The sequence below is a fragment of the Theobroma umbraticum genome, unplaced genomic scaffold (genome assembly GCF_002168275.2).
Source record: "Theobroma umbraticum cultivar Fairchild unplaced genomic scaffold, ASM216827v3 scaffold_86.0, whole genome shotgun sequence".
Classification (NCBI taxonomy): domain Eukaryota; kingdom Viridiplantae; phylum Streptophyta; class Magnoliopsida; order Malvales; family Malvaceae; genus Theobroma; species Theobroma umbraticum.
In genome coordinates, this window is record NW_018397263.1 from 636211 (window position 1) to 657398 (window position 21188).

The 21188-nt window shown below is 36.9% G+C and overlaps 6 protein-coding genes across 20 annotated transcripts; 5 read left to right on the top strand and 1 right to left on the bottom strand.

The window, feature by feature from the left end:
* The first annotated feature begins 169 nt into the window (after positions 1 to 169).
* RUS5 (root UVB sensitive protein (Protein of unknown function, DUF647)) lies at positions 170 to 4535 on the top strand. Of its 3 annotated transcripts, none has more exons than XM_021433632.1 (15): positions 170 to 421; positions 504 to 566; positions 676 to 827; positions 982 to 1082; positions 1645 to 1703; positions 1922 to 1968; positions 2049 to 2127; positions 2203 to 2275; positions 2641 to 2730; positions 2886 to 2945; positions 3057 to 3170; positions 3416 to 3476; positions 3564 to 3682; positions 3820 to 3912; positions 3991 to 4535. In XM_021433632.1, the coding sequence occupies exons 1-15, from the start codon at positions 282 to 284 to the stop codon at positions 4216 to 4218; spliced, it is 1479 nt and encodes a 492-aa protein (XP_021289307.1). In that variant the 5' UTR covers positions 170 to 281; the 3' UTR covers positions 4219 to 4535. The 3 variants fall into 3 exon arrangements, with proteins under 3 accessions (XP_021289307.1, XP_021289308.1, XP_021289309.1); XM_021433633.1 differs by having other exon boundaries at positions 347 to 421; positions 504 to 553; XM_021433634.2 differs by lacking the exon at positions 170 to 421 and having other exon boundaries at positions 560 to 619; positions 701 to 827.
* A 435-nt stretch (positions 4536 to 4970) lies between these two features.
* On the top strand, positions 4971 to 8745 carry LOC110420835 (cis-prenyltransferase 4, chloroplastic-like). 2 transcript variants are annotated; one of them, XR_002445582.1, is made up of 5 exons: positions 4971 to 5440; positions 5523 to 5590; positions 6355 to 7020; positions 7443 to 7541; positions 8442 to 8745. XR_002445582.1 is itself a non-coding variant. In XM_021434214.2 (3 exons), the coding sequence occupies exons 1-3, from the start codon at positions 5009 to 5011 to the stop codon at positions 6791 to 6793; spliced, it is 939 nt and encodes a 312-aa protein (XP_021289889.1). In that variant the 5' UTR covers positions 4971 to 5008; the 3' UTR covers positions 6794 to 7279. The 2 variants fall into 2 exon arrangements, 1 of the variants encoding a protein (XP_021289889.1); XM_021434214.2 differs by lacking the exons at positions 7443 to 7541; positions 8442 to 8745 and having other exon boundaries at positions 6355 to 7279.
* Positions 8746 to 8835: 90 nt separating this feature from the next.
* On the top strand, positions 8836 to 12347 carry AIRP2 (RING/U-box superfamily protein). The gene is made up of 5 exons (XM_021434215.2): positions 8836 to 9944; positions 10952 to 11102; positions 11202 to 11268; positions 11356 to 11590; positions 11889 to 12347. Exons 1-5 carry the CDS (start codon positions 9880 to 9882, stop codon positions 12097 to 12099), a joined length of 729 nt encoding a protein of 242 aa, XP_021289890.1. The 5' UTR covers positions 8836 to 9879; the 3' UTR covers positions 12100 to 12347.
* A 324-nt stretch (positions 12348 to 12671) lies between these two features.
* Positions 12672 to 15480, bottom strand: HMGB1 (high mobility group B1). 5 transcript variants are annotated; one of them, XM_021433596.2, is made up of 8 exons: positions 15145 to 15480; positions 14416 to 14492; positions 14024 to 14146; positions 13875 to 13932; positions 13739 to 13783; positions 13306 to 13386; positions 13137 to 13214; positions 12672 to 12935 (listed from the first exon to the last, which is right to left on the bottom strand). In XM_021433596.2, exons 2-8 carry the CDS (start codon positions 14481 to 14483, stop codon positions 12870 to 12872), a joined length of 519 nt encoding a protein of 172 aa, XP_021289271.1. In that variant the 5' UTR covers positions 14484 to 14492; positions 15145 to 15480; the 3' UTR covers positions 12672 to 12869. The 5 variants fall into 5 exon arrangements, with proteins under 5 accessions (XP_021289271.1, XP_021289270.1, XP_021289267.1 ...); XM_021433595.2 differs by having other exon boundaries at positions 14416 to 14495; XM_021433592.2 differs by having other exon boundaries at positions 12672 to 12920; positions 14416 to 14495; positions 15022 to 15480.
* A 911-nt stretch (positions 15481 to 16391) lies between these two features.
* Positions 16392 to 17990, top strand: LHCB4.1 (light harvesting complex photosystem II). The gene is made up of 2 exons (XM_021433574.2): positions 16392 to 17096; positions 17495 to 17990. Exons 1-2 carry the CDS (start codon positions 16602 to 16604, stop codon positions 17852 to 17854), a joined length of 855 nt encoding a protein of 284 aa, XP_021289249.1. The 5' UTR covers positions 16392 to 16601; the 3' UTR covers positions 17855 to 17990.
* An 892-nt stretch (positions 17991 to 18882) lies between these two features.
* On the top strand, positions 18883 to 21183 carry LOC110420494 (Peptidase S24/S26A/S26B/S26C family protein). Of its 8 annotated transcripts, none has more exons than XM_021433827.2 (6): positions 18883 to 19051; positions 19129 to 19323; positions 19432 to 19657; positions 19741 to 19813; positions 20326 to 20485; positions 20717 to 21183. In XM_021433827.2, the coding sequence occupies exons 3-6, from the start codon at positions 19492 to 19494 to the stop codon at positions 20822 to 20824; spliced, it is 507 nt and encodes a 168-aa protein (XP_021289502.1). In that variant the 5' UTR covers positions 18883 to 19051; positions 19129 to 19323; positions 19432 to 19491; the 3' UTR covers positions 20825 to 21183. The 8 variants fall into 8 exon arrangements, with proteins under 8 accessions (XP_021289502.1, XP_021289505.1, XP_021289507.1 ...); XM_021433830.2 differs by having other exon boundaries at positions 19269 to 19323; XM_021433832.2 differs by lacking the exon at positions 19129 to 19323 and having other exon boundaries at positions 19444 to 19657.
* The last annotated feature ends 5 nt before the right edge of the window (positions 21184 to 21188 follow it).

The following is a 21188-nucleotide window of genomic DNA, read 5'->3' on the forward strand; positions in this document are numbered from 1 at the left end:
CCTAGGGGCTTTGTAAGTTCTCTAGTCTTATAATTATCTCCAGCTTCCATTGGTGGGCCGAGTTACAAAAGGCCATTGCCCGATAGTCCTCAAATCGGGTTTGCTCCGATTTGGTTGGTTAAGGTGCGAAGAAACCGGATAGGCGACACCTGGTTTTCCGTCATGGGCTTTTTCTTTATTCAATTGGTCTTAAGATTTGCAGGGGGAACACTGAGAAGTCAAAAGAGTTCATCTTCAATTCAGATAAACTAAAATCTAACAAGCTCAAATCAATCCTAAGAATGTATTGTTCTTACTCTCTGCAAATCCCATTTCCTTCACCAATTTTTCCTTCTCGAAGAAAGAGCATTGAAAAGAGACTGCGCAGTCTTCAAAGTCTCTTCTCTTCCAAGGAAGGTCAACAAGAGCTTGACGGTGATAGGTATCAGACCCTTCACCGAACCCATGTTTTGTTTTGCTTCATTTCCCTGAATTTAACGTAGTTTCTCTTCTTCTTTTTGCAGGAATAGTAAAAGTGACGACCAAGTGATATTAGTAGAAAGATATGGAAATGGTACTATTAAGAGGTCTACACCCCAGCATTTCATTCTTGTTTATTTGGTAGAAAGATATGGAAATGGTATTATTAGAAAGTGGAATCTGAATTGTTGCTCTTGATCAATGTTTCATTATCAGATACATGCTTGGTGATGATTTGCAGATTCGATCTTTTCTTGAGAAACATGATTCAACAAGTAATGAGTTCCAGGGCTCGCATTTATCGTACCCAAATTTATCCTGGTTACCAGGCATCCTCAAAGATTTTATCTTGCCCACTGGTTTCCCAGGTCAACTAACATCCAACTTTTCCTTCCATTTGCTCTTTGATTCTTCTTGTCCTAATAATTAAAGCTATTGGTTAATCAGTATCAACCAACTGACCATGTTTAACTAGTTGACAGCTCTAATCTACTTGGTTATCCTTCTTCTTGATCAATGCAGGATCAGTTTCCGATGATTACTTGCAATACATGTTGTTACAGTTTCCTACGAATGTTACTGGATGGATCTGTCACACTCTAGTTACATCAAGTCTTCTAAAGGCATGTCAATCTAACTCCAGCCATTTTCCTTACTTGGGTATGTGCCCTAGGATTTTTCACTCCCTCATTTTGGCTTGGAAAAAGACAAACATGCTAGGAATTGATCAACATGCATTAAACTGTTAAAATGTTGCTTTCTTCAAAAACGGGTGTTATCATCTTTTGAAAGATCATAGTTTTATTTGGTGTTGCTAATTGTTATTTGAAATCGTTTGGTGTCTGTTAGTATGGATTTTGAATACTACGAGTAATGTTTAGAGTTTGTGAAATTTCAGATGAGGCTTCCATAGCATCTCTAGATTAGCTTGTTCTTAATGAATCCTTCATCTATTACTGTTACTAACTTCCTATTCTATTATGCTTATGTGGCATTTTGGAGCTGTTAATCATATAAGTTTTCTGACCAGAAAAAAGGATGGCATAAGTTTTTGTTTCTTTATATTATCTACATCAGTTTAATTGACCATGTAGTCTTTCTTTTTCAACGAGCTTCTGTTTCTTCTTGGCATCTTGAATGCATTCCTACTTCTCCTTAGTTTACTGTCTTTCTCCATTATTGCAGGCTGTTGGTGTTGGATCTTTCTCAGGAACTTCAGCTGCTGCTTCTGCTGCTGCCATTAGGTGAATTTCCATGATTTAAGATACCTATCTATGTCTATGTGAAAGCTTTATGTCTATGCTTGATAATGGAAAGACATAAATGTTTCTTCTGCACTTCTCTGTGTGTGCGTCCATTTGACTGTGTACCTTGTGTAGAGATAACTGTAGTACACAATCATTTTGTTTATATCAAAGTAGTCTTATATGTTATTGAACCACTTATATGACTGTTTGTGCAGATGGGTGTCCAAAGATGGCATTGGAGCTGTTGGGCGCTTGTTCATTGGTCTGGCAATTATGGAAAGAGCTAAAGTTCAGAAAAAGTTATGTGATGAAATTTATTGGTTACTGTTGCTATTTTTCCAGGTGGCCGATTTGGAAATCTCTTTGACGATAATCCTAAACAGTGGCGCATGTATGCAGACTTCATTGGCAGTGCTGGAAGGTTTGTTTTTATTGTAGAGTAGTGAAATAATATTAGAATTGATAGAGACCACTGAATGTCTTAATCTTTTTGCAGTATATTTGATCTAACAACTCAAGCTTATCCTGCCTATTTCCTACCGTTGGCTTCTCTTGGGAATCTTGCTAAGGTATTGCTCTGGGCATACTGATCCTGATATTTTCTAACAGAGTGTCATACCATTATTTATAGTTCCTTTCTATCTATTTCAATTCATGCTCAATAAGTACGTATTTCATGAAAAGGAAAACAGGGAAGAACTACTAATCAGATTTATACCAAGTTCAGTTATATCTGACATAGTCTTTGTTTTTTTTTTTTCTGAAAAGTGACATAGTCTTTGTTGATTAGTGTAATGACTACATAAAAAGTGCAAGCATCCACTCTATTTTCCTCTAAATTGTAGTACAGAACTATAGTCAGCTCCTTTGTGTTGGTTTTAATGTAAGTGCAAAGTAGCTTTCATTAATTTGCTGAAGATTGAAATTTGAACAGGCAGTGGCAAGAGGACTAAAAGATCCTTCATTCCGTGTGATTCAAAACCATTTTGCAAGCTCAGGAAATCTGGGAGAGGTGGCTGCTAAGGTAATGTATATGTATATACTGGTAGCATGTATGATTCCTTATAGATTAAAGAGAGCTTTACCTTAATTAAAAACTTTTTTCCCAGTATGACTGATATGTAAGGTCAGTTTTACAAAATGAAGTTGTCTTAGTAATTAGTTGACCAATATTTTCAGGAGGAAGTTTGGGAAGTAACTGCTCAGCTGCTCGGTCTTTATCTTGGCATACTGATCCTGGTGTGTAGTGTAGTTATTCAAGATACTTTCTGGATGGATGTCAATTCATCAGCAACTGAACGTTTCTTGCTTCAACATGTTATATTTGAGTATTGACAATCATAAATGCAGGATACTCCTGACCTTGTAAAATCATATCCAGCGTTGGTGTCGACATGGGGAAGCATGCGGCTTCTTCACCTCTGGTTACGTTATCTGTCACTTTCAGCTCTTCGATTTAACACAGTAAGTATGCTCTAGTTCTAACTGACTCCTTTCCCCCAGAGGCTGAATCGGGCCTAATATGTGAACTCTATTGGGATAGAGACATGATTACGTGTGAAGTTCTCTATCATAATTGTTTATGTTCTCTTAGAATCAATTTTATGCACATGCTGGACAGTGAGGATAAGGGTCAAAAGAAAACTTATAGGAATGCAGAAACAGAGTTCAAGTGTTTGATATGGGTTTCTTTTTTACTTTTTGGACAGATAAATCTTAAGCGTGCACGTATTCTGGTAAAATCACATGTTTTACACTCTAGAGTTCCTGGTAAAGTTATATTCCTTTTGAACTATTGCTTATAAGAAATATATTGTTCCAACAGAAACGATCCATTCTTTTGTATTTGCTCTACAGGATGCAATGACTGCAATAGGGAAGAAAATATATTATCATGGCAGAGATTCATAAGGCCACGGATTATTTTTGGTGTGGCAATGGAGGAGATATTAGGTGGTGGGAGATCCATTTCCATGGTATTGCCTGACTTCTTTTGCTGCTCATATATGAATAGTAAATGGATCAATAATGATAATAACAACAAATTTTGCCAGGAAAGATTCCATTTTTGATAATTCAAGCTGCTTCTCTTTTCTTTTTCTTTCTGGAACAGCTGAGGACTCTCCTGAGAATATATGCAAGGGAAAAATATATTCTCATGGTGAACCAGCAGCGAAAAGATTTCGAGTTCTTTGTTTCATTCAAGGTATGTGTGTAAGATAAACTTGGCATATTTTCATGAGATTAACTCTTCAACTTAAATCATGCCTAAAACTGACTACAGGCTAGTGCTACAAGCATATCAGTCTTGCGTAGCTTGTGGCAAACTTACTGGCTACACGAAAACCTGAATATCTCGGAAAATATCTTTGATCCGCTCATGAAAAGTTTGTCTGAGATGGATGATAGGTTCGAAGAATTCATCCAACAGTTGGATAATGCTGGATGGGACACTTATCGAATTAATTTGAGGGTCCCCAAGGAAATCTCCATTGATGAATGCCATGTTTGAGTTTCAACACTCAAAATATGATGATCAAACAGCATATTTTCACACTAGGAACCGGAGCTGCCGTGTGCCCGGAAAGGAAAGTGCACTTGGGCAAAACAGACATGCTCTGCATGTTGAGTTACCAGGCAGGCAATGAGCAAAAGTGCCAAGTTTCCCATGCAGCTGAGGCACTGAGCTACTATGGCCACCTGCCATGGTAGGATCCTTTTGATGGGGCAATAATTCGAGGTTGTACATTGGGGGGACAGTATAAAATTGTTTCCTTTTATTATTTTTGTTATTCTTTACATTAAAAAGGCACTAGTTTTTTGTTTCAACCTTTTTATTCAGCATCAAAGTTTATTATAAAATTGAAAGTAAATACTTAAATGTAAGATAATAGCATTTAAAATTTAACATTGAGTCAAATATTTATTTTATATGAAAGCAACAATATGCATTTTCATTGTATTTTTTATATTTTACTTAAATAAAAGTACTTTTTTTGTCTCATTTTTTTGACCAGCTTTTCTTTTTGGGATATCCCTAAATACTTTTATTATTTATATTTACATTAAAAATAATATTGAATATCTATATAACAAAAAGAATTTTATATTTGTAATATAAAATTCGTAAAAATTAAAATTTTTATATTTTCATAAAAATAAAATAAAACATACGTTGATTACTTTGAAACTTTAAACCGCGAAAATGTTTACCGTTATTTTAAAAGAAAATGAAATCCCACCTGGCGGCAAAGTTGACTGAACCGTCGTCACTGTTCAGGAAAAAGGGAAAAACCCTAGCAATGCACTTCTCTCTGCAATGCTCTCTCCCTCCGGTCATCACCGCACTCTGTCCTCAGTCAAAATCCTTCTCGCACGAGCCACGCCACCACAGGATCAAGAAGCCGATCTCGCACGTGCCGAAATCCCCACTCTGCTCCACCACTGAGCGCGCACTGATCCACCAGTGCATTGAAGAAGAAGAAGAAGCCTTTGATGGGAGAGTCGAAGACCAAACGCTGCCGTTGGGACTACGGCGAGAGGCATTGCCGAGACACGTGGCGGTGATCATGGATGGAAACCGGAGGTGGGCCCGGTTGAGAGACTTGCCCGTGGGGTCCGGTTATGAGGCCGGTGTACGGTCCTTGAGAAAGATTGTGGAGCTCTGTTGCGAATGGGGAATAAAAGTTCTCAGTGTTTTTGCTTTCTCTAGTGATAATTGGTTTCGTCCCAAAGTTAGTTTTTTGCCCCCCGTTTTTTCACCTTAAAATTGTTTCTTTTAATTGGAGTGTTCATTTACATATTGTTTTATTGCAGGTGGAAGTGGAATTTTTGATGAGTTTGTTTGAGAGGGGAATACAGGAGGATACGGGAATTTTCCTGAGGTAATACTCATACACGTCGGACTTACGGTGTGTTTGGATTGAGAAAAACTGGAAAGTAATTAAAATTTTCTCCTTTGGAAAGGAAAGTGGGGAGGAAAATGAGAAGCAGGGAATTTTAAATCTCTATATAAGTAGTGGAATTGTAGAGAAATAAACTAGCTAATATGATTCTCTCTAATTTTTCTTGATAGGACTTCTTTAGATTGTTGGGTTTAAAATAACAAATAGCTTCATAATTTGCATGAATTTAGTTGATATTGTGCTATAAGTTTCTCTCATATTACTGCATTTGCATTGGAAACCCAATGTTTTAGTTTCTAGAATGTTGCTGATTCCTAGGAGGTTCCAACTTAGATCTGTATCAATGTAGTGTTCGATGCTTCTCAATTATCTTGGTTTTGATCTTGTTGTTATAAGCCTTAAAGCCTTTCATTTTTATTACTATGGCTTCCAAAATGTGTTCAACATTTACAAATCAGTGCGTGGGCTGCTTTAAAATTTTTACCCAATGAATGCTTATGCAATGCCTTTCTCTACTGGAAATAGAAAGCTCCTCAAATTTTAATTCTGGGATGTCTTGAAATAGGATGCTTTTAAATGTCTTAGTTGAGTGTCCTTTTATATTTATCGATGAAATATCAATGCTGTGACTGTTTAATTTTCTCTTACCATAATTGCCTCTGATTCTACATTCTGACTTGACAGCTTCTGTGGAAGAAAGTGGTGAACTATTTAAACCTAGCTGATCTGTTGTCTAATTACAGGGAAAACATCCGAATATCTGTTATTGGAGATTTAGCTAGGCTCCCTAAGGCTTTTCAGGAATTGATAATCAACTTGGAGGAAGCCACTAAGAACAACGCACGTTTTCAACTAATTGTAGCTGTCAGTTATAGTGGACACTATGATGTTGTTCAAGCTTGCCAAAGGCTTGCTCTGAAGGCGAAGTGTGGTCTTATTGAACCCAGTGACATCAATGAGTCTTTAATTGAACAGGAACTAGAAACAAAATGCACTGAATTCCCCTATCCTGACCTACTTATACGGACCAGCGGTGAGTTTAGAGTTAGCAATTTCATGTTATGGCAGTTGGCATATGCAGAACTATTCTTTGCACAATCACTGTGGCCTGATTTTGGAGAAGCTGAGTTTTTAAAGGCATTGCTAGCCTTTCAGAAAAGGCAGAGACGTTATGGTGGATGAAGTGTTTGAGCATACTTAGTTGAGATTTTGTTATTGCACATATGGAATGGACAGGGATTTGTGGTGGCATATGTGAAGGGCATAATGAGAAGCTTCATATGGCCTCTGGAGTATACCAATCAACTTGCTCAGAGCATATATTTGAAGTGAATTCTGGCATCATAAAGGATACACATCCCATTCAAGTTGGATGTTGAATACGCTGCAACAGGACTGTGTGGAATCAGGTAAGAATTGGGTTGTTAATGCAAGGAAATTGCTGCCCTAGGAAAGGTTGATGCGTAAACATGGTTCAACGCTAGGAAGTTATATTGTGTTGAAAAAGTAACACTATAATTTGTAAATCTGTCATTAAATTTGGAAATCTGATTTCTCATGATTGGGCTTGTAACTCGAAAGACAATCCACCTTCTCTAGTGCTATATTTTGAGGGGTGTTAGATTTTTTACCATGTAAATTAAAGTAGCTGATGGGATTCCATCATATTAGAATTGAAAGTTACTATACTTTCTTGTTTCCGCTATGTTCTATGGCATCTTTCTTATACTCCTTTTTAACATTATGTTAGTGTCAATGGGCTGTCATCTACATACTTCTAGATGCGGTATGACTTAAATTGGTTTTAATTTGACTTGATCCACATATGTAGGTACTGACACTGCTAGCAGCCTCTTGGATCTTGCAGTTGCGTGTTGAACTTTGATGAGGAGAGCAGGATCTAGTAGCTCTGCCAACAGCTGTTTGCACAGTAAGATTTTTATTTAAAATCGAATTGGGTAATCAACAATTGCCTCGAAAAAGAGTTTAACCCTTGAAAAGAAATCAATGGTACCTTGAAATGAAAATTTTCTTCCCTGCATGATGCCTGCTTGGGTACTCTTTCTATACTTTTGCATCATGTGTTCAGTTTTATACCATCACTAAAAGTTTGCTGAATACTTGACACAAAATTATGAAAACCAAGCGAGACACCAAATGGAGGTATGGGGATTTTTGTTGTGGTACCTTGATGTTAAGATGTAACTAGAGACTTCCATTTTACTTGATCCGCATAGTGGTTTGATATGTCAGTTGTCCAAGGAAATGGTTGCTTGTGACTCTTCAAAGGAGTTTGATTTACTCTGTTTGGTAGCGTCCTTAATTAGAGGTTGGCATGTCCTTATCAGAACCAAAAAAACAAAAATAATTATGACAATAGCAACTTTTTCAGTTCATTTCACTAACCAAAAACTAGTCTAGAATTGTTTATCTGCAGTCTTCACAAGTTGGTTGTGGTAATAACTTTCTTTTCTCTTCATTTCTGCTTTGAACCATGAACATTTTTTTTTTATATTATCTTCATGTCAATTTCGTCTCGCAGCTGCATAGTCAAGCTATCTTGTACGTTAATTTATCAACTTAGGGTACTAATCTGCTGATTTCATTTTCCTTTTGGTATAATTAGAATTTGGAATTTTTGGGGTTAAACCCAAGGTGTTTAAGCAACATAATGAATGATTAAGATCTTTAACATCAAACATTTGAACCCTTGCACCTAATTTCACCTTTAAAACTTTTGTGGTTACAGTAGCTTCAGCTTGCTTTTTGTGCTAAACATTTTTTCCTTCAGCAGTGAGTGACATGGGGCTCTCTCTTTTCTTTCTTCTAGGTATTTGTTCTAAGCATATGGATGTTGGTGAAAGCAGAAAGCAACACATGGGTCTGCTTTCACTTTTAACGACACCTTAAACAGGTTTTAGTCCTTTTGTATATCTAAATGAAAAAGAGTATTCTTGTTTTCTTATTTTTTTTAATTTTTTTATTTCATTTTTGCTTCATTTTTATTAATTTTTCAATTTGAAATTAAGAAGGAAAATCTATAAGGTATCCATTAATTATGAGATAATCGTACCCGAATCTGATTAATATTCAATAATATCAAAATAGTTTATTTCAATAAAAAATGATGAGAATATTTATTGAAAAATAAATATTAAAAATTGTATTTTATTTATTTAATATTTAATCCGAATTTACATAAACGAATGAGATATTGTAAGATATCCGATTATGTATTCGTATTATTGATAACGTATTCTGAGGTGTGGATCGAGAATCATGGAAAGGTATAGTCCATAAAAGATCTGCATGTCATTTTCGTAATTATCATTGAAAACTTGCTTCTTTATTAGCATTATTTGCCCAACCGAGTAAATATTTACTAAATCATGCCAATCAAGCAAATATGGGAAACTAAAAATTAAATCAAATTGAAAAAAAAATAATTTTTTCTCTCGATCTGCCATTTTTGCATGCACTGGATTAACACGTGGACAACTCTGGGCTGGGTGGGGTCCATGTTTTGCACCGATCACGACACGTCGCACCAGATAACTACAGAAAAAACGTGGGACCGGCATCATGGAAACCGTTAGATCACATCATGCATGGTCGCCACGTGTTACATCTTCTGCACCTCCCGCCATCATCTCTCTTCCCTCCCCCTGCCCGTTTATTGTTTCTTTGTCGTGTTCGTGAAACAGTAACAGCACCTAGTAGTCACGGTCACTCGCGGATGCGTGTACTCCTTCATGCACCCCACCCCAAAGGAAAAAGGGGGAAGGAAGGGAATGTGAAGGGTAGGTTTGTAAATTTGGGAAGCTAAAAATGCTTCCTCGTTTCATTCTTCTTCTTGGGGTGTGGTTGCACTTAATACGAATTTAGCTGGCTGTTGAGTAGAGAGGTGAATTCTAAATGGAAATACGATTACGTGTGCTCTAAGCGAAGACCCAAAGCCTTTTTTCTTTTTCTTTTTGTTTTGTTTCCTCCTATTTCTCTCACTCTTCAGCTTCTTCTGAATTGGAAAAGGAGTTTCTTATACAGGGAGAAACAGGAATCTGGGTCTGTTTTGTTCTGTTTCTTTGATCAAAAAAGAAAGAAAAACTTAAGACTTTTCTCGGGGTTTGGTTTGAGTTTTGGTTTAAGTGTAGATGATGATGATGCGTGAAAGAGCTGTTTGAGGTAAATGGGTAGTTGGGGTTTTGGATTTTGAGCCGTGAATCAGTGACAGTGTTGTTACCCAAAAGAAAAAAAAAGGTGAAAGGGAAATGAGGAAGTCGTTTAAGGATTCTCTCAAGGCTCTTGAAGCTGATATTCAGTTCGCCAATACCCTGTAATTTCTTCTCTCTCTGTCTCTCCGCCTTCATTACTTCTTTCTTTTTTCTTTTCCTAGTAGTGTTGTGATATTCTGTTGAGGATCATGAAGAATATTTATTTATTTTAAGGTATATTTGTTTTTTGGTACAACACTAAAACTTGTTTGACTCTTCAATTGTGGAGAATTTTCTAATTTTCTGTCAAAAATCCGATGGTGTGGATTTCCTGTCACTCGGCAAATTAAAATTTTGTAACCTCGGGGGTGGGGGGGGTGACTTCTGATTGAAAGTATGATAATTTTCATCATGGCTATGGTTCTGTTGTATATGGAATTGTCATTACATAATTGGAAAAATTTTATTGGTAATATTTGTTATCTACTTTAACTGGCTTAGATGTTTTTCTCTTTTCTGGTGAGAGCATTCTTGATGGCTCCTGTAGTAATGAAAATTAGTAGATGTTCAAGCTTTAAGATGCTTGGGATATAGTTAACTTATCCTGAAAGTATCATGCTTGTAGAATATAAGCTTAAAAATTAAGATTTTTCTCGACAATGCTGATCCAGTAGCTCGCCTAGCCAGAAAAGGTGGAACAGAGTGGGCAACATATAACACAGAATGGTTCAGATGAGACTCATGAGCATGGTGAAGGGATATTCATCCCCTTCCAGTGGCCAATTGCAAGCTGATTCAAATTTGCCCAAATCATATAGATGATGTTCAGAGTGGCATTCAAATGTAACTTTATACATGTGGTTTCCATGGCTGCTGATGGCCCCAAAGTTTTTGGGGACCTCCATCTAGTTTTCCTTTTTTTTTTTTTGTACTTAATAATTTCGGGTAGTTTGATTTTACAATATAGGATTTTCCATCAGCATTGATTAATAAATGGTAGGGACTGCCTTGTACTACATGTTCTTGCTGAATGCAACAAATTCTGAGATGTCTTGGTAGTTGTGTCCTTTCCATTTTAGTCCATCTTTTTGTTGTTTTCTGATTTGTGTAACTGTTTTTTAATGATCAGGGCTTCTGATTATCCAAGAGAATATGATGGTGCCTACCTTCAGATGAGGTTATCCTACAGTCCGGCTGCTCATCTATTTCTTTTCCTTGTTCAGTGGACTGATTGCTATCTTGCTGGTGCCTTGGGATTGCTCAGAATTCTTATCTACAAGGTGATTTGCAAGATGTTATTTAATAATTTCCTGATGTTCCTTTTGAAGTTTCGAATGATAACATGTCAAATGGCATTAATTTGTGATGTTTATCTGCAGGCATATGCTGATGGGAAAACCACCATGTTAATTCATGAAAGGAAAGCTAGCATAAGGGAATTCTACGGTGTGTAAGAAGGGATTTGTTGTTGTTGTGCATGCTTGTAATTCGCGTTTATCTAACTATTCGAAGAGTTTGGATTTATCATGGCAGGGGTGATCTTTCCCTCATTACTGCAACTTCAAAGAGGAATCACCGACGTGGATGACAGGAAACAGAAGGAAATGTGTGCTGCAAAGTACAAGAAAAGGGATGAAATGAATAAAGGAAAGCTCTCTGAAATCGATTTAGAAAGAGAAGAAGAATGTGGGATTTGCATGGAGATGCACAGCAAGATCGTGTTGCCTAATTGCAACCATTCAATGTGTATGAAATGCTACCAGACTTGGTAAGTTGTCATAATTGTGCTTTCTTTATCCAACATCACTACCCTTTCCCTTTTCCTATCTAGGTACAAGAGAGCAATATCGTGGGGGTGATGAGATTAAAGTGGAGCAAACCCAAAATTGAATTATGCAATAATAGAGATAGTATGATGAAGGGTCTTTCAAATTTAAAGAGCTTAGCATCTCAAGCTTTAGCTTTTGTGATGGATAGTTTACATTTCATTTGTCACTTTATACTAAAGTTAAGGCATAATCATCTTTGGGGATAATGTTTTTTGCTGCCCTTATGGTTTCTTTTAGGCACGCAAAGTCTCAGTCATGCCCCTTCTGTAGGGACAGCCTCAAAAGGGTTGATTCGGGTGACCTTTGGATATATACCAGCAACAATGACATTGTCGATTTGTCCTTGATATCGAGGGAGAATATGAAGCGACTCTTCATGTACATCGAGAGGTTACCGCTCATCGTTCCGGATCCGAAGATTGTTTCTTACGATCCACGACTCCGTTGATTCAACTTATTATTCGGGTTGGATTTTAGAGGTGTATATAACCGTACGGTTCCATTGTATATCATTCATGTTCTCTTCATTTCATTGTAGTAAAAATATCAGAAGATGTAGATAAACATTCTTTGTTATTAAGGTATGTTTTCCACATTGAAAAGTTCTCATCTAATTGTAGATGCAGAATGTTCCTTTGCCCTCGATTCTCAATGGTTGTTTTGAAATGTTATGATCTTTCTCGATCGATTGAAAATATATTTTTTAAATCGTTTGACATGATATTCTCTTAAGCTTGATTCTTCAAAAAACAAAACGGAAATCCTTTCTCCGCCATACAAATACATATTCTAAAATTTGAAAGATTATAAGTGTTTGTACATCGTACCTTACCCTGATTAAATATCTATATATTCTTAATTTCTCTTTTTCTTTTTCCTCTCAAATAGTATGAAAAAGGGGTAAGAAATTATTAAGAAATAAATTTATAATATAAAAAATTAAAAACATTAAATATCTCAAAAAGACTTCATTTTGGGGAAAGATGGAAAAAAAAAAAAGAAGAAACGAAGGAAGAAATATTTAACGAGAAGATATGGCTCTTTGTTGGTGAATAGTAGTTATATAAAGCAAGAAAGATGCTCATAGCATCAGGATGTTACGGTACTCCAAAGAGTTTTTACCACATTTGACCTACAAGTGTAATTATAAACATACAAAATCTAGAATCTTTTCTCCAATGTTAACCATTTTATGTCCGAAGTCAACCATTCACCTTTTCAATCGTCATCCCCGTCTTCTTCCTCTTCTTCCTCCTCCTCATCGTCCGGCTGTTCTTGTCCTTCCTGCAGGAGTAAAGCATCAGAAATATAAAAGGAAGGCGAAACAAAAGCCCAGAAAAGGTTTTCTAGATGCAAATCTTCCTGGTGAAAGTTAGCCCACAATTTGCAGCAAGTCCTAATTATGTCCTCAGGGTAAATTATTTATCTTAATAGCATAGGAAAAATGCCCAAATTGATGCAGGCCGTCAATAAAAATTAAACTACCTCTCCGCTAGCCTCGTCGTCTTCATCATTCACTTCCGATTTCGACTTCTCCGACTCCTCACCATTAGCAGTAGTTTCCTGTCAATCATCACAGTAAAAGTAAAAAGTCAAGTACCAAGTCAAGCAAAGCACTGCTGGAAATGAGGAAACAATAAGGCAGATTGTTCACCTGCTTCCTGTTGTAGGCATTCATTTGCTTTTCATAGTCAGCCTTCCGTTTTGCAGCTTTGGCCTCATAAGGAGCTTTTTCCTTCATGAACAGGTGATAAGGTCAATGCCAGAAATGATTACCCTTCTTCGGAAATGGAAATCTTTTCATTACCATGACCACTAATCTATCTTCCGTGATAATTAGCGCCTCCAACAGAAATGGCATGGCAAATATTTAGAAGTAAAAAATGAAGATGCATGTGCATACATTTTGAACAACAGTAAACCACAAAGAATTCCAAAGTCAATCAAAGCAGATGGCAAAGGTCAAAGACACTACGTACAAATGAACCAATAGACAACAGAAAGAGGGAGAAAAATGTGGTCCCAAGGTCCATGCAAACTAAAATATCATTACATGTTACCATCTATGTGAAGATTTCAGAACTTACATCCTCAGACAAGGATTTCCACTTCTCGCCCGCAGCTTTCCCAACCTTCAAGCAAAGAAATTCAAATAAACAACTCAAAAGATCCATTCAGGACACATACGTTCAACAACATGCTCAAAGATTGCTAGTTACTTACAGCTGATACAGCCTTCACGTTGGGATTTTCCTTCTTGAAAGTAGCTCTAAACTCCTCACTGTTACACACGAACATGACCCAAAATCAATGAAAATTAAAACACTCAAACCTAGTAATTTCTGTTCACAACTACAGTGCAAGATACATACAGAAACACAAAGAAAGCACTAGGAGGCCTCTTTGGTTTGTTAGGGTCTTTCATAGCCCTTCTCTCCTTCTTGGCTTTCCGAATGCTGCTTGTGTCGACGAGCGCCTTCCGCTTCCCAACCTTTCTGAAAAGAATAGAGATACACACAATCCATCACTACAAAATTCCTGTTCCCCAACCGTACCAACCATCCATGCATGAACATCCATCAGGTATCCATTAAAACTCGTTTATTAGCAAACATGGAGAACACGTTAACCGTAACAACCACAGCAATTAACAAATTCTCACCGAAAAATCAAAGTCTGAAAGATAAACTTCAAATTTAAAAAAACATAGAACAGAACTAAATTATCCAAACAAAAAAGAAACAAATAGCAGAAGTCAACTAACCTGTCGTCAGCAGGCCTCAAGGCTTCGGCCGTGTTCCTCGCTGCACCCTTGCCTCTAGCTCCCTTCATTTCTATTTTCTACTGTAAACCAAACAAAAACAAAGGATTATCAATAATGAACAAATTGACAAAGAATCGAATAATCTAAAATAAAACAATAAAATAGAATAATATTTCGTAATTACTAGCTACCATCAGTCAAGCAAAATTTCAGCTAAACTTAATCACACAGCTTAAAAAAAAAAATTCATCAAAAATTAGTAATTAAACAATTTTAATAACATAATAAAGTGCTTACACAAACATAATACATGATTATTTTCTAATTAAAGAAAATTTAATTCCTCTATGAAACAGGAAATCAAAAACAGTTTTGCGAATCTTTCTTAATTTCTCATTGAATGAAATATAACCAAAATTTCGCTTGCTTACTTCGCGTTCTGCTTCTCTTTCAACCAGGAAAAAATATAAAAAAATGAACATAAAATTTTAAAAAAATAGAAAAGAATCTACACTCTCAGCGAGCAAACAGAGGCGAGAAAATCTGATTAAGAAAAACAAAAAAAAAAAGAAAGAAGGAATCAGATCTAAGAAAAACCGACGCTACCTTTAGCGAAAATATCAGCCAAACGACGATACTTTTGAGAGAGAAAAAACAGAGCAAACAAAAAGAAAAAACAGAGAATCTTCAGAGGTTATCGAAGGGCAGAGGGAAAAAGGAGGAAAATACCAGAGAGCTGTGAAAAACTTGATAGAAAAAGGTAACCGGATCAGCCCGTTTGCTTCTTTAGGGCTTAGGCGTGAAGGCGTTTTGCCGCCACAAAAGTCAATGTGGTTATTTTACCGGATATAGCCGGTTTTTTTTTAATTAGGGCTACGTAATGGAAAAAGGGGATTTTTTTGGTTTGATTGATCGATCGATCGAGGCTTTGAGCGGTGATGATCATGGTTGCCGCCAAATTATCCTATGCGTCTGACGACATGGGGAGGATATCAGAATCACGTGTGGAGAGTTGACAAGTGTCTCGCTTTTTCGTCGGCAGGATTTGAAATGACTGCCTGCGGATCGTTGATTGCTTTGGGAGGTTGAACGTTTATCTACTGCGCGTGATCTTTTATTGGGCTATTGGACCTCGAAGTGGATTTAGAAATTGGGCTTAGTTGGGCCCAATTGAACCTATTCTTGGATTTCCTTAAACTAAATTCATGGGGTCCTCGTGAGGTTCTTTTTTTTTAATCAATTCGTGAGCTTTTTTCGGTTAAAAGTCAATCATGAAAGTAAAGAATTAAGATATAATATTTTAAAATTATTTAAAAAATTTTAAATAAATTTTTAATATTTTGTTATATTTAATTAAATTTTTATATTTATATTTTATTTTAATAAATTTTATATATTTTTTTATACAACGATATAATAAATAAGAATATGATATATTGATGTATTTATGTATATAAAATGATAAATAATATTATTGATTAATTATATATATTTGATATAAAATAAATATATATATTTAATTAAAATATAATAAAAATTTTAAAAATTTTTTTAAATGATTTAAAATTTCGTTTCAAATATTATGTCAAAAATTAATCAATTACAAGATTTTGCACACAAATTGAACCCTTACAAGTTCTTCCAAATATTAAAGCAGTTTTAATTTTATATTATCAATTAAAAATTATAATTTTAAAATTTTAAACATTAAACGTTAATTCAAAAATTTTGAAAAATATATAACGTAAAATTACGAAATAGGTAACAAAACGAGAACATTTTATTTGTTTAAGGACATTTTCATTATTTAATATCTTCAAGGATCCAAGAGATTTTTCGCCAAGCAACATCAGCCACAAAAAAGATCAGAGCGAAAAACACACAGTGCCCACTCGCCAGTTAGACAGCAGCTCCACAAGCCCGGCGGAAGAGCAACACGGGCAAAATCTCTAAGACCCCACAAGCAGATAAGGCAGGGATAAGGCCTATACTACCTCATTCGTCAGATGGATACGCTTCTTCATCCGACGCTCACCATCTTCCTTCATGGATAGAACCATGAAAACCTTGATCAAGCACTTTCCTTTATTATAACACAAACTAGGCAAAAGGTTACACTCCAAAAAACTCTCAACGATATCCCATTTCCCTTTCCATCACTTCACCGGTAGTCTTCCTCTTAAACCATGGCTGCCACCGCCGCTGCCGCCGCTACATCATCCTTCATGGGCACCCGCCTCCCTGACGTCTACACTAGCTCGGGGAGAGTTGTGGCCAGGTTCGGCTTAGGCCGCAAGAAAGCTGCCAAGAAAGTGTCGAAACGAACCTCCGATCGCCCTCTATGGTATCCGGGAGCTGTAGCACCCGACTGGCTAGACGGAAGCTTGGTTGGTGACTACGGGTTCGACCCTTTTGGCTTGGGGAAGCCTGCAGAGTACTTGCAATATGATCTGGATTCTTTGGACCAGAACCTGTCAAAGAATGAGGCGGGTGACATCATTGGGACCAGGACAGAGGTTTCAGACGTGAAGGCGACACCGTTTCAGCCCTACAGCGAGGTGTTTGGTCTGCAGAGGTTTCGTGAGTGTGAGCTGATTCATGGGAGGTGGGCCATGTTGGCTACTCTTGGTGCGCTTACTGTTGAATGGCTCACTGGAGTTACATGGCAAGACGCTGGCAAGGTTAGTTTAATTACCTGCTGCCCTGAAATGCTTTTAGAAACCATCCTTTTGCCGCATGATTGAGACATGATCTGTTTTGAGTACTAATTAACTTTAAGATATAGTAGAAAGGCTGCCAAGCTTAATTTTCGATGCCTTTTGTTGATGGATTTGTTAGAAATATTGTTGAATCTTGAAACTCAGTAGCATATGGGAATAGAAACTTGTTTGATGAGAAACCTTTTCAGGGTAAAATGTAGTTATTGTCTTGATCCTTCTGGATTTGAGAGAGGAAGTCATTCTGCACATTTATCTGATCAGGAATTAGTAAATTAGAGCAGATTTACAAGTTTGAAACTCGGCATGGCCAATGTAAGTTGCTTTCAGAGGGAATAACAGAAACTGTCTGTTTATTTCAGGTAGAGCTGGTTGAGGGGTCATCTTACCTAGGCCAACCACTTCCATTCAACATTTCAACATTGATTTGGATCGAAGTCTTGCTGATCGGATACATTGAGTTCCAAAGGAACGCAGAGCTTGACCCTGAGAAGAGGCTGTACCCCGGAGGAAAGTTTTTTGACCCTCTTGGCTTGGCCGCTGACCCAGAGAAGAAAGCCACCCTTCAACTGGCTGAGATCAAGCATGCACGCCTTGCCATGGTTGCTTTCCTGGGCTTTGCAGTCCAAGCTGCTGCAACAGGCAAAGGTCCTCTCAACAACTGGGCTACCCACTTGAGTGACCCTCTTCACACAACCATCATTGACACCTTCACCTCTTAAAAAGATTCCTTTGCTTGAGTAGAATTTTGCTAGATGTACTATTTGTATGTGCCTTCTATGCTGTAAAAAATTTATAACTTTCCCGACAGTTTCCAGCTGAGAATGCTACTAGCTCATATTGTCTGGTTACAACAAATCTTCTACTTCTATGTTTATCAAAGACACACACCAACCAATCCCTCCAAAATTGCGAGTATATATGTTGAAAATGCAGATTTATTCATCAAAATGAACAGAGGCAGGCTTTGATTATGGACAGAATAAACAAAAGGGCATAGAGAAACAATCATTTCCATCCCTTAGTAGCACTCAGCTTTTTCTTGGGCTAAACGAGTTTGGCTCCCATGATAGGCTATTGTTCCTTTCAAACCAGACATAGAAGATACGGTCAGGTTTAAGCTGGGATACTTTTCATCAGAAGCATAGGCTAGCCAATGCCATTCTCTGCCAAAACTGGAAAATTTCTTGATTTTGCCATTTATCCAAAAAAGAAACTTGATTGAACAAGAACAATGCTTGTCAGAGGGTGTTCCCTGTTCATATCATCTTATCCTTTAACAGCAACAAAGGGCACGGAAGCAGTTGGACCAGGCCCACATTAATTACACCCAAAAGCTTACTTTGCCTGATTAAGGCAGAAACAGAACTTCTGCTAGGAATTTTCCTTTTAATTTTATATAATTGAATTAAAAACTTGATTTCATGAACTGGGGTAACTAAGTTTATTCAACTGAGTTGAGTTTGATTATTTGTCTGCCAATTGATCTTTCTTTTGGTACCATTTTCGACAATTTTACTTTATATTTTTATAAACACGTAATATAAAATTATAAAAAAAATATTAAACAAAAAATTAAACATCGATCAGATAATTTTATTCAAATTTAACAAAATCGTTAGAGCTTAATTAATCGAGCTTTTATATCATAATTTTTTTATTGCAAATGAAATAAATGGAATATTAAATTAATTTTTGCTCAACCTCAAATTGGCCTTTTTTTACTTGACCAAATGGACGATATGACTCTGCTTTTTTGCTGACGGGGCTATTACTTTCCTCTACTAGCAGTTCTTGACGTCAACTGCCGAGCTACAGAGCGACGACCGCAAGCAATAAGAATCAAAATAAGCTAAAGATCCCGAAGCTTTTCTAGCGCCTCTCTTTCCTTTTACCCCGTTGCTTCTCTTGCTCTCCAGGTAGCTGAGTTCTTCCTTCCATGATTTCTTAAAGCTCTTACCTTAGTAACTGCGTTTATAAATTTCCCTTTATTCAGCTCCCACAGCAAGTAAGATGTTCGATTTTTTGCCTAATCCAATATTGGCGGTGTTGTTGCTTGGAATTCATGGCGGATGGCCTGATTGTGTGTGTTTCGTTGTTTAATTGTTTTGCTCATGTCGTCAGTCTCAATTTCAGGGAGTTTCTGAGATACCCAGATGTTGTATGTCTTTTTGATTCTCGAAATTGCATGGTTTGTGAAGTTTTTACATTGTGTTACTTAGTGAACATTGATTGGGATTTAACTTTTATAGCTAATCTAGAGGAAAATATTGAAGTTTTTCTTGGTTTTGATTGTCAGTTGTGAATGCAGATGGTTCCATTTTTCACCTGACATGCATCTGTTGTCGGAAACGTGGACATGGGAACCCCTAGTGTTTTATGGAATGTTGCAAAGAAATGTTTCACGGTTGGGCTTGTCTCGCTTACAGTTTCAGATCGATTTGCCAGTATAGTGTCAGTCCGGGGTGGCTCAATGTCTCCCACGTTTAATCCCAAAACCAATACCTTGCTTGGTTCATTGAGTGGTAATACTTTGAGAGAGTTGAAAGAATTGTTTTGCATCACTGTTGATTCTTTCAGTAGCTAGTAATCATATCTTTGGCTGCAGATGACTATGTTCTGGTGGAGAAATTTTGCCTCCAAAAATACAAATTTTCACATGGCGACGTGGTAGTTTTCAGGTAATTGTTTGTGTTGATTTTGCTCGTACACTGTCTGAATTACGGGTTAAGCCCAATGCAGGCACCTCATAAATGAAGCAAGATTTGGGGTTGGTTTCTCATTCTTGACTTCTGCGTGCCAATATTGTGTTTCATCACTGTTGAGTTAGGAATAAAGTTTTCTACTTAACCAAAGAAAGCTACCATCAAACTCTTGTTCATTATGGAACCAAACTCTAGTATGTTGTCTCATGGACTTCTTCTCATTAAACCAGAAAATCACGGAGACACTAGAGATGTTGATAGAGTAATAATCACATTTTGATGACTTTAGAGGGAGAGAGATTAAGTAGTCGAGCAATTTCTTTTGTTGCTCCAGAAGGATTTCGACAAAACTTGGATTTCATGTTCCTACATGCAATCCCGTCTCCTCAATCAATTTAAACGAGACTCATCTTTTAAATGCTCAGTACTGTTCATAAATGGTTTTATTACTGAAATCTGATATCGCTTTGGCTGCAACCTTTTTGCAGCTCTCCGTATGATCACAAGGAGAAACATGTAAAGAGAATTATTGGCTTACCAGGTGATTGGGTTGGGACTCATTACGATGTGGTGAAGGTTCCAGAAGGACATTGTTGGGTTGAGGGAGACAATTCAGCTTCAAGCATGGACTCGAGGTCTTTTGGCCCTGTAAGTTGCTCCACCATGATTAGATAGCTCGAAGTTCATCGTAATTCAATCTTTTTGTTTCTCCTAATTCTTTTGATAATATCTTGTTGTTGAAACTTTTTCCTTGTGAAGTTTCTTTCAAGAATGATTTCTTTTATCTTGTAACTAAATAAAATGCAGTGAAGATCACTTTGTTGACTTTTTATATGTCCATTGCTATGAGCTTAAACTTGAATGAGCTATCTTTTGCAGGTTCCTTTGGGTTTGGTTAATGGAAGGGTCGTCCACATTCTGTGGCCTCCGCATAGAGTAGGCAGTGTCGAGAGAAAAGCTCCTCAACACAGAGTTTCTTCCTCCTAATTGCTTCTGAGCCACAATTTTTTCATGGACAGTTTTACAAGTGTTTCCATGCAATTTTTTGCATTAGGTGATCTCTTTGCTATTTTACCTTCATCATTTATTCTTGTTTAACAGTGGACAATATCACATGCAAATTGGAGTTGAAGGATTTAGATTTATAAGCTTAATCTCTTAAGATTCAGCAGAGACTAAGATGATGAGAGGCTTGCTTAAGTGCTAAAGTCCAACTGTGGGATGCCATGTTCAATCATGTTTTGTTTTTAGCCACAACTCATTCATAGTTTGGTGAAGAAGACAGGTCATATGAAGCTCTGGATGATGATCTAGGTTAAATAAAAAGTATTTTCATTTGAGAATCTTATTA

Coding starts and splice junctions, on each gene's coding strand:
- RUS5 (XM_021433632.1), top strand. CDS start 282: ATGTATTGTTCTTACTCTCTGCAAATCCCATTTCCTTCACCAATTTTT. Junction 422..503: donor CAAGAGCTTGACGGTGATAG/GTATCAGACCCT, acceptor TTCTTTTTGCAG/GAATAGTAAAAGTGACGACC. Junction 1,083..1,644: donor TTACATCAAGTCTTCTAAAG/GCATGTCAATCT, acceptor CCATTATTGCAG/GCTGTTGGTGTTGGATCTTT.
- LOC110420835 (XM_021434214.2), top strand. CDS start 5,009: ATGCACTTCTCTCTGCAATGCTCTCTCCCTCCGGTCATCACCGCACTC. Junction 5,441..5,522: donor ATAATTGGTTTCGTCCCAAA/GTTAGTTTTTTG, acceptor GTTTTATTGCAG/GTGGAAGTGGAATTTTTGAT. Junction 5,591..6,354: donor GATACGGGAATTTTCCTGAG/GTAATACTCATA, acceptor GTCTAATTACAG/GGAAAACATCCGAATATCTG.
- AIRP2 (XM_021434215.2), top strand. CDS start 9,880: ATGAGGAAGTCGTTTAAGGATTCTCTCAAGGCTCTTGAAGCTGATATT. Junction 11,103..11,201: donor TCAGAATTCTTATCTACAAG/GTGATTTGCAAG, acceptor GTTTATCTGCAG/GCATATGCTGATGGGAAAAC. Junction 11,269..11,355: donor TAGCATAAGGGAATTCTACG/GTGTGTAAGAAG, acceptor TTATCATGGCAG/GGGTGATCTTTCCCTCATTA.
- HMGB1 (XM_021433596.2), bottom strand. CDS start 14,483: ATGAAGGGAGCTAGAGGCAAGGGTGCAGCGAGGAACACGGCCGAAGCC. Junction 13,933..14,023: donor AGTGCTTTCTTTGTGTTTCT/GTATGTATCTTG, acceptor CGTGTGTAACAG/TGAGGAGTTTAGAGCTACTT. Junction 13,215..13,305: donor ATGCCTACAACAGGAAGCAG/GTGAACAATCTG, acceptor GATGATTGACAG/GAAACTACTGCTAATGGTGA.
- LHCB4.1 (XM_021433574.2), top strand. CDS start 16,602: ATGGCTGCCACCGCCGCTGCCGCCGCTACATCATCCTTCATGGGCACC. Junction 17,097..17,494: donor CATGGCAAGACGCTGGCAAG/GTTAGTTTAATT, acceptor TGTTTATTTCAG/GTAGAGCTGGTTGAGGGGTC.
- LOC110420494 (XM_021433827.2), top strand. CDS start 19,492: ATGGGAACCCCTAGTGTTTTATGGAATGTTGCAAAGAAATGTTTCACG. Junction 19,658..19,740: donor CTTGCTTGGTTCATTGAGTG/GTAATACTTTGA, acceptor CTTTGGCTGCAG/ATGACTATGTTCTGGTGGAG. Junction 19,814..20,325: donor GGCGACGTGGTAGTTTTCAG/GTAATTGTTTGT, acceptor ACCTTTTTGCAG/CTCTCCGTATGATCACAAGG.